Consider the following 11,332-nt stretch of genomic DNA (forward strand, 5'->3'; position numbering starts at 1 on the left):
TGGGAATAACTGTCTCATTGTTTAATTGCTCCATTTAGATGAACGTTGTTTCATCCCACACTACACGGCATTCTCTCTTATGAGATGATCCTGTTATAACCACATAATAAAACACCAATCCCAACACATTCTGGTCCGTCACTGTTATAACAGTTGGGTGACCGGCTGATCCCAGCACTGTGTGGGCGAGATTTAACTGCAAGACGATGCAAATATTGCTCAGTTCTTGTTATGCTGCTGTAGAAGAGAGCCTCTCATTTCCTTCAGTTTTAAACAGTTCTTCAGGCTCTGCTTTCAATGAGAAACATAGAGTTGATCAAATGTTGGCCCAATCCGCCCTGGTTTTCACAGGAAGATATAAAACAAAACAGCATTACTGCATGTATGTAAACTGAAAGACTGTTTCACAAATACTATTAGAAATATTATGTATTATTGATTTTAAAAGTATTATAATCCTACAGTTTGTGTTCTCTTTATAGTTTCTTGATGTCCAGCCTAATGATGGTTTTGGCACTCTGCTTCCACAAGAGACCCTGGAAATTGATCTGATTTTCAGTGCCCATAAGGCCAAAGACTACAATTTCCAACTCCGCTGCAAGTCTGGAATAAACAGGTTAATTGATCTTGTGTAGCGTGTAAATGAGGCATCATGAATTTGTTGAATCATCCCTGCTTTTAATTATTCCTGTTCATTAATACCACATGTATTCTTCTATATCTAAACAGTTCCTTCATTTTTGTCGGCAGATATTTCCTTCTGTCTTGCCGAGCAGTGGGTGTCGATCCTCCTCTAGAACTCTCTCATTCTCTGGTCCAGTTTGGGGGCACGGCGTTGGGTGGCTGCGATACTGCTGTGCTTCACCTGATCAACCACGAAACCAACCAAAATCACTCCAAACAGCCAGCCCCCCCACTGGGCAAAGATGCCACGGCCCCTGTAGCCCCCACACTGTTCTCCTTCACACCACCCAAGGATTCAGATGTCAGCATCACTCCTTCTGCTGGCAGCTTGCTGCCCGGAGAGGTGGAGTTAATGGAAGAGATTTTGTAATTAGTATATAACTTCTAACAGAAATTACTTTCAATCAGAGAGTGTAAACACAGAGTTAAAGTCAGTTTAACTCAGTACAGTCATCGACTGTAGAATTACACATAGCACTTGTCATAGTGAATGACTGTAGTGTAGTGTAATAATGCCCTCTGGTGGACACTAGTTGGAAGTTAGAAATGTGTTTATTTTGCAGTTCCATGCTGCAATATCAAAGAGTGTCAACGTCTGATGTTAAATTCAGCAAAAATAGGCATTTTGAAATTCACTGCAGTTCATGTTTTGGGTTGTTGTTGTGGCAAACTTTATTTCAGACTCCAGAGAAACAATCCAGTTTTTAGACTGCATCAGTCCACATTTTAAGGCATTCTATAAATCTGTATACAATACAAAAAACTAAAACTAAAAAAAGTTCTTGCTGGATCCTTGAAATCTGAGTAATCTGTGGCATCTCTCCTCTGACAGAGATGTCTGGTCCTGGTGACATTCAGACCTCGACTTACAAACCAGGAGATCAAAGAGGAGGCGCTGCGTCTCCTCCATCGTGCCAAGTTGCTCTGCGAGAAGGAGTTGGAGAGAACCAGACACACCAAACAGGAGGTACAGCTAAAAACCATCGACCCAAGTCTGCGCGACTCAGTCTGCGCTACCAAATGGGATTAAATCTGAGCTTTTTTTATCACTTTTTTATAAACAGGAGTTTTCAGAATGAAGAAGCTAAAAACCTCAGCGTGAACGTATCAGTTGTTTTTTGTTTGTGTGTGTGTTGTTAGACTAGCAGTGCTGTCCCAGTGGAAGAGCGTAAAGGAAGGACGGCCTCAGGGATTCCAAAAAATAACAAGACTTCTGACAGCCCTGAGACGGTGCAGCCGCCGGAATCACCAGATCCTGCAGACATGCAGCCCGGGTGGGAGGCTTTCATTTCTATAGGGCTCAAATCTCCCCTTGAGGTCATCACTCTTGTTGCTTCCTATGTAACACAAACACTTTTGCTGTGAAGCAAAAGCTGGAATGCGAGTGAACAAATATTCATGAATATTTTACATCCAAATATCCAAGTATTGTACTGCAGTCATTCTACCTGAGAGGTTGTTTGTGTTTCTAAAACCGATTCTAAATTGAGTTTCAACAAGACAACATTTTACTTGTATATAATATATATTATATATACCGTACTTAGATTATATATTCCCTCTTCCTCCAGGCAAGGATCATTATTACCGCCGCTAAGGAGGTTATGTTTTTAACTGCATTTGTTTGCTTGTTTGTGTGTTAGCAGGATTCAATTTGAATTAAATTGCTAAAGGTAAGTTCTATGATCATTGAATCTAAAAATATAAATAAAATAAAAAATAAGCCTATGGCTTTTGGTGGAAATCTATTAGCATGGGGAATGAGCTCCTTGCCTGAGGTCTGTGCTCTCCGTGTGCTTCTCTAGTTCTCATTTAGGCTTTCGTTGTGAGAGTGTGAAGAGCATTTCCTGGTTTGTGTAACTGGTGAATATTTTTGCCTTGTAGGTCAGAGCGGTATGAACAGGCCAGGAGTTCTCTGCTGTACTCTTTCACTCAACGTTACAGAGAGTTCACCGTTCCCTGCTTTGTGTCTGACGGCGACCCCCCACAGGAAGACGGGCAGCTGCAGCCAGTGTGGAGGTAACACCAAATCAGCTTCCATGCAGCTTTGTAAAAAAAAAAAAAGAACCTATAGGTGTCTTTACCTCTTTTAACATAACTCATTGCATTATTTACTTCAGATTTATAATTAATGAAGAAAATATCATCTTCTTTGAATCAAGTAACCATAACCATTGTGTGTTGCCTCACAGCAAAAAGGTCCCGCATTCAAATCCACCTGCAACTCACCAGTGTGGAGTTCATCTCGTGTCCACATGGGTTTTCTCCTCGAATCTTAATAATCTCTCCAATGTGTGTGTAAAATGTCGTTTGGTTTTCGCTAGAGGGCCCCAGATGCTGGTGAAATATCTCTGGTTTAAAACTAAACTATTCAAAACAAGAGCAGAACGTGAGGTTACTCAATTTCACCTTCTGTTGAGTGATCTGGTGGTAACTGAGGTCTCACAAACATTTCCAGCCAAATACAGTTTTAATATCAGTTTTAATTTATCATTCAGAAGTCAAACGGGGTCCTGCGATGAGCTGGCGCCTTGTCCGGGGTGTACCCCGCCTCTCGCCCTTTGACTGCTGGGATAGGCTCTAGCACGACCCGGTAGCGAATAAAGCGGTTCAGGGGATGAATGAATGAAGTCAGACAGGCCGTAGCCAGCGATCACGATTCGGTGATCGTTTCAACGTCTCCACAGACCCTGGAACACTCTGCACTTGAAGCTGCAGTGTACTGCTGTGCAGCCCCCTCTCGTGGTAACATCCGGCAATGGACACAGTGTCATCGACTTCTGTCTGGTGGCAGTGGGTGAGTCATTCTGAATGTTCCTGGTGTCTGATGGTTCCTTGCATATCTCACATATCAGGTTGGTTGGTTTGTTTATCTGTTTATTTATTTATTTATTAAGAATTGTCATCTGGATCCTATTATGGGAAAGAAGTGATTATAGATTTTTGCATCCAAATTTATGGATAATGTTATCAATACTTCACCATGACATGAAATCTACCAAACTCTGATCTGTAATGCAATTTAATACTGACATTAATCTGTCTTGTTGAAAATTCACAACTGCAACATAAATAATGAAACTCGACATCATGCATTTTATTATTGTCATTACTGTTACCTGTTGCATGATTGCAGTGGGAAAATAAATCATAGTCTGTGAAGCCTCAGTGACTGACAATGGCAATAAAGAGATTCTGATTCCCATCAAACTGTAGTGGAAACCATATTCACCATTAATAAAATATTGTTTCTTTGGAATAGCTGTTAAAATATTGATACCAAAGTCTTTCAAAATTCTCAGAGCCGGTTTTTGTGGTAGAGGAGTCAAATTGTGCTTGCTGAGTGCCGTGTGGTTTTGCTCTGTAATGCGTCACTGATCGAGTTTGTGATCGAGCAGTAACATGGAAACATATATTTGACTGTTTCAAATCAAACATATTTAGTGAAACTCAAGCTTGCATTAAACATCCAGAATGATTCAAACAGATAGGAATCCTGAAGAATGCAAACATAGGCAATGGTGTTTGCCAACTGTAATTCAAAATGAATGCACTGAGACACCAGTTACTTGTTTTTCCATTCTTCAACTGAAGAATCTTTGAGCAAAGAGCAGAGGTCGATGAAGCTTTATTTCCATCAGACGATCTCTGCAGCGGCGTCATCTTCCTCGCTGGAGAACGTGAACGGAACGTCATCAGATGATATTGTGCTGTGACCGTCATCATACAAGTCTCGTGTTTCGAGTTTTAAGACGAGGACCCAAATTCAGACTAAATCCAGAGACAGCAAGAAAGTAGTTCAAAGTTTTAACATAAGCTGCAAACAACCAGGTTCATCGAGAGATGTTTTTGCAAAGCAGGAAAAACACAACCAAACCCAAGAATGTTGACAACCACAGTTTGAAAACAGCAGGCAACAGGACATATCTAAAACAAAATGAATCCTAAAAGTAGAATAAATAACTGGGAAAACGGCAAAACTTGACAAAACGCACCAAAAAAAAAAAGACTTTGAACACATGAAAACCCGGACCAGAGACGATACATCAAACTGAGAAGTCAAAGAGGGAAACACAGACCGGAGGCGGCACATTGAGAAGACAACATGGGACAGGAGCAAATCAACAATGAACTCAATCAACGCTGAGAATCATATGCTCTTGTGTCATCTCTTCTTAGGACAACCGGTGATCAAGAGAATTACAGTTCAGAACATTTCAAAGGAACCTTTGGATGTATCCTTTGTCCAGAAGATACTGGCAAGAAAAAAGCAGCACTATAAACCAGTCGTGTTATAAACAGGGTGGCACAGTGGGTGGCGCTTTTTTGCCTCCCAATAAGACGGTACCGGGTTTGATTCCTTTCTGTGTGGAGTTTTCATGTTCTCCTGTCTGCATGGGTTCTCTCGGGGTTCTCCGGTTTCCTCCCACCTCCAAAAACATGCAGCTGAGGTGAATTGGTTGCACTAAATTGTCCGTAGGTGTGAGAGTGTGTGTGTGTGTGTGCGTGTGTGTGAGTGTATGATTGTCTGTCTGTGTGTGGCCTTGTGATGAGCTGGCGCCTTGTCCAGGGTGTACCCCGCCTCTCGCCCACAGACTGCTGGGATAGGCTGTTCAAGAAAATGAACGTTTTAAACGGGGTCCTGAGACTTAAAGGATAAATGGAGAGATCTCAAAACTTATAACAGATGAATTCACCTTTTAATGAATTTTAATGAAGTTATTGTGTCATAATAAGATGAGAGACATATTTATAGATGATAGGTCCATCACGTTAATGGCGTCTCTTATCGTTAGCGTCTCGTTCAGACACTGAATATGACCGACGTGTGCAGAATGTATTCATGCTAATTGGACCTTGCGACTGCTGTAAAGGCAGATAGTATAAATAAACTCGTATAAATAACAGTGAATTCAGCTTGTTTGCCGCTTTGACTGTTTCCCAGCTGAGCTCGTCAGTTCTGGATACGCTTGGTACTTTTTCCCTTCTGAATGCTCTCAGGTGTTTAAAACCTGGAGGAAAGCACACTCTGGTCCTGGCATTCTGTCCTTCCCTCGAGAAAAAAGTGAGTCACCTGCGTAGTTCACAATCAACCACTGGTGAAATGGCCCGTAACACTCAGATTGAAGTTGAATTATGCAAAAATATTGTTTTAACCCTGGAGAACCCAGGAACCCTTTTCATACTCATTGGGTCCGTGGGTACTCCAGGGTTATATGCTCACTTTGTTCCATCAGAATTATCCTTTCAAATAAGTTTAATACCATCGTCAAGACTTATGCAGTGCCCCCCCCCCCCCTGTCCTCTAGTACTGTGAGACCCTGGAGGTGCGGAGTCAGCGGATGACCCTGGAGGTGACCCTGCTTGGGGAGGGCAGGGTCCCTGCTGCTACCGTAACCCCCACTGGAGGTGTCCTTGATTTTGGCTATGTTTTGGAGAAGGAAAGCGCCTCACTGGTCCTTCAGGTCGGTCGACAGTGATGATTAAAACAGCGACAATGAGAAGCTTTAGAATGAGATCTTGTTTGTGGTGAACACATGTTCTGTATTCCACATTTAAAAAGCAGACTGGAAATGTGGGTTGTCTGTTGCACTGATTACATTGATGCTTGGAGGAGAGCGCAGCTTTGGATCTGACATTAAACCTGTTTTGCTGATAGTTAAAGAACAGCTCAGCGATGGCGGTGACTTTCAGGGTGGAGCTGGAAAGCCTCTCTCCTTCCAGGCCTCAGGGTGGCGCTGATGAGGTGGCCCTCCTGCTGGGAGGATACAAAGACTCCAAGCGTCATCCTGTTGTTGGTAAGATGCCACAAAGATTGCTTACCAAGGAAGCTGAAAATCTAACAACTGGAGCGCTATCAGAAATAAATGTGTAGAAAAACAAATGATGCAAATGTGTCCAGGACGTGAGGGCTCGGTGAGAGGCGTGATGGGTGTCTGAATCACTGGATCATTGGCTCAGGGCCTTGGTTTTCAATGATAGTGTTTAAAGCTTACACAATACACAAGTTCACATTTACATAATTATCGACGGACACACGTCTTAATTATGGCCGGACAAATACGCCAGCTGATACCGTCAGATGTGCTCATTTTACCTGCATTATGTGTTTTAATCTGCTGTATATTGCCTTCAGGATATATTTTATTATATTTACTAATATATAATATCAGAGTCAAAGTCAAGCTAGGTGGCCATTCTCAGTAAAGTGAATGCACCCTGTGCTTCCCAACCTCTGCAGGAACCCAAAACTACAGTGGGCTGAGTGTGTTCAGTGCACTGCCAGCAGAGGGCAGTATTGATCCAGGACAGAGCCAGGACATCACCGCCACTTTTCAGCCTGACCACCCCTCTGTCAACTACTTTGACAGACTAACCATAGAGCTCACAAATAAGGTGATCAGAGCAGCAACACAAAAGTCACACGGCCACTCAGCTCAACCTTCAGACTCAAAGGAGCCGGCAAAAATAGCTCCTGCATGAAACTCCTAATAACAAGGGCTGTGGGTCGTCCGTTTAGTAGTGACTGCTTTCACCCATCCAAAATGCTGGCCTTTTTTTATCTAAATGTACGTCATAAATCCACTCTGGTCTGTATGATATTTCAACCTTAAACCTGTGCATGTCTGTGTGTCGCAGAGTAAAGTGTGTGTGAAGGATCTGAAGGGCGCAGCCTCTTCCCATAACATGTATCTGTGTGGAGGAGACCGGCTGGGTGTGCCCATTGAGTCCCTCCTCCCTCCGCTGATAACCAATCAGACACAGCTGTCAGGTATCAAAAGCCTCCTCTGTCTTCATCTCCTCATCAGGGCGTGGCGATGTTTGCCATGTTCGTCTCACGCAGATCAGCAATGCACTGGTAGCCACAGAAATGAGTCAAGTCAGGCTTATTATCCAAGATACAAGAGGGCATACGCTCTGACTCAATTACTGAGACTCAACTAATAATCCACACATTACATAGTTAACTGTAATGACTCGGAACTTCTCGTCCATATTCACATTTAGATTCCAGTGTGTAAAAATAAGGACACTTTCTGAACAAGACTGCTGCGAAATCAAATCTATGAGGTGTCGGAGAATTAAAAGTAGCACCAGTTGGATCAGAGCCTGAGCTTAAAGGAACAGGACTGTTCACTCAAATGGGGAAGCCTCCCATTAACTTCCAGTGAAGCTCGAGTTTCTATTTAGTCTTCAGGAAAGAGGTTAATGAACCATACAGGTGTAATTAACTATAAATCTGGTCTTTGAATGCATGCTACAGCGTTCCTCTACTTTACCTTCCTTGTTTCAGCCACTGACTTCCTTCATTTCCATAGCAAATAAATGGAACAGACTGCTGAAGCGCTGTTTTGTTTGTCACTGTTTGGTCACAGCTATTTGTGTGCAGCACGGATTTACATCCACGTGGGCCAAATGTGTCAGATCTATGTGGAGCCCTTCGATTTACCCTTTTTGTTCAAATGAATCTTCATTGTCTCCAATACAAACAAATTGTACCCATCTGAAACCAGTCGGATTGAGTCCAGATTTAAAAGAAATCTGAAGCAAATTAATGGATGAATTGTACATTTGGACAAATGAAGGTGCTATGTGGGGAAATAAGGACATAGATTGTTATAGTTAATCCATTATGGGGACAAGATGTCTGTAAACTTTTTTTTTTATAAAAACTACTGAATGTGAAACTTATAACACTTGAGAAACTTCAGTCTGGACCGAATGACCGGCTGATGAATCAACCGTTCCTCCCCAGAGCCGTTAACATTGTTAATTTAGGCATAATAAATCCACGTGGGCTACAAATGAACAGTGTGGGGTCGTTATCATGAGTGCAGCGAACAACAGGAAGTGTTTGGCATGTCATGCAACCTGTGACGATGCTGCTGTGGGCCTCTCTCTCAGCAGACTCACGGATGACGGACAAGCCCAGCATTCCTGTACTGGTGACCTTGAGGGCCGTCAGGAGGGGAGGCACCATCGGACCTGCAGTGAGGGAGCTGCAGGTGGGCTGCATCCGCTCCACCCAGTCCAGCAAGAAGGTACCGTGAGAAGACAGAGAATACAATAAGACACTGGAGTTAATGATGTCATCACCAGCATCAGCATCATTATTACCCTCGCCGAAGGGGAGGTGAGGGTATTGCAATTGGGTTTGTTTGTCTGTTTGTCTGTTTGCTGGTCTGTCCGCGCGCATAACTCAAAAACTAGTAACCCAATCGACTTGGAATTTTTACACAAGCAAGGTTCTGTCAGTGGCTCGGTGCTCCCCGAGAATGGCGTTGATCCGGATCTAGATCCAGATTCTATAATTATTTTTACATCTAGAATTGTGCCTGTGCTGTAACATGGGAGTGTCACTTTAAGAGGGAGGGACACGAATGGCATGACGGGAAAAAGAGTCCAGAAGGAGTCTTGTAGTACGTTCCGGAGCAGCAAGCTAGAGCAGGTTTGGCCCCTCTGATCCGGAAGCCCTGTTTACTGTCTCACAAGATCCAATAGTCTTTTGGAGGCGAGGGTCTGCAATCGCTGATTGTCTTTCTAGTTGTCCTGCGTTTTGTAGCTCACTCATACAGCACTCTGTAGGGGATTTAAACCACTGTGTTTTAACTATATCTAGCAAAATCTAAACATTAAAGATGATTTAAAATGTTGTTGCATCAGTTTTTATTGTTTGAAAACGCTGCTCTGGCTCAGTTCCTTTACTCCGACCCATGTTTCAAGGTGAGCGCTGATGCATTCTGTCTTGTCCTGCTGTTTTTCAGAGTGGGGGTGAGTTTGTCTGCGACAATGTGGCGTCTCTGCAGCTGAAGGGCTTCAGTGTGGAGCCCAGCAAAGGCACCGTGGAAGCAAACCAAAGACGCACCATCACCATCACCTGGACGCCCCCGACCCGGTACAAGGTACAAGGTTTAGCCTTTAATCTGGCGATTGCTTTCATGAGCAATTGTTACCCTCGCCGAAGGGGAGGCCAGGGTATTGCAATTGGGTCCGTCTGTTTGTTACCCTCACCGAAGGGGGGGCGAGGGTATTGCAATTGGGTCCGTCTGTTTGTTACCCTCGCCGAAAGGGGGGCGAGGGTATTGCAATTGGGTTCGTTTGTTGTTATATAAGATGAGGAGTCTTTAATTATTTTTCTTATAAACTTTTATTTATCAGTTATAAAAATACAGTTGCATAAGTTATGTTTTAAACTCTGATTTTGTTCCTTAATTTCTGTCGAATCTGCTGGATGTACTGTACAGCAGGGATGTCAAAGTCAAATGGACGGAGGGCCAAATAAAAAAAATATTTTTAAACAGCGTGTCCTGGGTCTTCCCCGTGGTCTCCTACCGGTGGGACGTGCCCTGAACACCTCACCAGGGAGACGTACAGGAGGCATCCTAAATAGGTGCCCGAGCGTCCTCATCTGGCTCCTCTCAACGCGCAGGAGCAGCGGCTCTACTCCGAGCTCCTCCCGATGACTGAGCTTCTCACCCTGTCTCTAAGGGAGAGCCCAGCCACCCTACGGAGGAAGCTCATTTCAGCCGCTGTCCTGATAATGACGGGGGACCATTGTTTTTCTGGAGGAATTCAACGCTCATGTGGGCAGTGGACAGGGAGACTAGGACGGGACGGAGGTGATTGGAATAAACGGCCTCCCCGATCCCGAGATTATTCTGGTCAGGGACAACTACTTACCACACAAAAATCTCCTGTACCACTTCTTCCTTGCCTTCTTTGCATGCAGCTGTTCCTGGAGGTCCTCTACAGTACATCTAGCAGATTCGACAGAAATTAAGGAGCAAAATCAGAGTTTAAAACATAACTTATGCAACTGTATTTTTATAACTGATAAATAAAAGTTTATAAGAAAAATAATTAAAGACCTTCATCTTATATAATGTGGACAATCATGAACCATCTTTTAATCACATCACACTCATCATCAAAAAGGGTAGAATATGTCCTCTTTAAAGATAATAAATACCGGTACCAAAGATGCTCATTGGGAACGCAGCGCTGTACAACATAGACTAGAATATGTCGATATTATTATATAAAGAATACAAATAGAATGGATGAATCGAGTGATCTGAACTAGCCAGCAAAAAATGACATTTTAACAGCCAACGGCAAACAGACATAAACCTGATCACCTCCAGAGATATTTGATATTTTATTTCTAGTTGCTATTTATTTGTGACCGTTATGACTCCATGTATCCCAGAACAAAGCTTTTTACAACAATAACGACTGTCTTTAACCACTATTTAACCATCTATTGTGAAACCACTAGTATCCGGTTTTTACTCAATAATTAGATGAGACGATCCCTCATGTCTCTGCAGCAATTTTCTCCGACATGTTTTCAGATAGACCAGAGCAATGCTGTTAGATTATTTCAAAAGCTGGCAACTCATTTTCTTTGCACTAACTAGTAATCAAAGACTCAAATAATACTGTACAGGTATACGTTTTGCTGTAAAAGCTGTGGTGTGCGTGTGTGTGTTTCAGTATTTGGAGGGGGTGGAGACATGTTTTTCTGTTACCTTGAAGGGGGAGGAGACAGACGTTTACAGCGTCAACCTGATGGCGTTGGTCATAGAATGACCTCTGCAGCACCTGGAGGTCAGCCAGAGGGACACATTCACACAAGCCGTCTCTC

The 11,332-nt window shown here is 43.1% G+C and overlaps 1 protein-coding gene across 1 annotated transcript in view; it reads left to right on the forward strand.

The window, feature by feature from the left end:
* cfap74 (cilia and flagella associated protein 74) overlaps nucleotides 1-11,277 on the forward strand; it is a 34,796-nt gene extending 23,519 nt beyond the window's left edge. Inside the window, exons 14-28 of the mRNA XM_068750883.1 lie at nucleotides 483-616; nucleotides 751-1,027; nucleotides 1,517-1,651; nucleotides 1,825-1,958; nucleotides 2,569-2,703; nucleotides 3,372-3,481; nucleotides 4,864-4,919; nucleotides 5,630-5,749; nucleotides 5,994-6,149; nucleotides 6,344-6,482; nucleotides 6,926-7,080; nucleotides 7,324-7,456; nucleotides 8,593-8,726; nucleotides 9,450-9,587; nucleotides 11,182-11,277. Of these exons, the coding sequence (XP_068606984.1) occupies nucleotides 483-616; nucleotides 751-1,027; nucleotides 1,517-1,651; nucleotides 1,825-1,958; nucleotides 2,569-2,703; nucleotides 3,372-3,481; nucleotides 4,864-4,919; nucleotides 5,630-5,749; nucleotides 5,994-6,149; nucleotides 6,344-6,482; nucleotides 6,926-7,080; nucleotides 7,324-7,456; nucleotides 8,593-8,726; nucleotides 9,450-9,587; nucleotides 11,182-11,277 (2,052 nt within the window). The remainder of the gene's footprint in view (nucleotides 1-482; nucleotides 617-750; nucleotides 1,028-1,516; nucleotides 1,652-1,824; nucleotides 1,959-2,568; nucleotides 2,704-3,371; nucleotides 3,482-4,863; nucleotides 4,920-5,629; nucleotides 5,750-5,993; nucleotides 6,150-6,343; nucleotides 6,483-6,925; nucleotides 7,081-7,323; nucleotides 7,457-8,592; nucleotides 8,727-9,449; nucleotides 9,588-11,181) is intronic.
* Nucleotides 11,278-11,332: the final 55 nt, after the last annotated feature.

Source organism: Brachionichthys hirsutus, chromosome 2 (assembly GCF_040956055.1).
Source record: "Brachionichthys hirsutus isolate HB-005 chromosome 2, CSIRO-AGI_Bhir_v1, whole genome shotgun sequence".
Classification (NCBI taxonomy): Eukaryota; Metazoa; Chordata; class Actinopteri; order Lophiiformes; family Brachionichthyidae; genus Brachionichthys; species Brachionichthys hirsutus.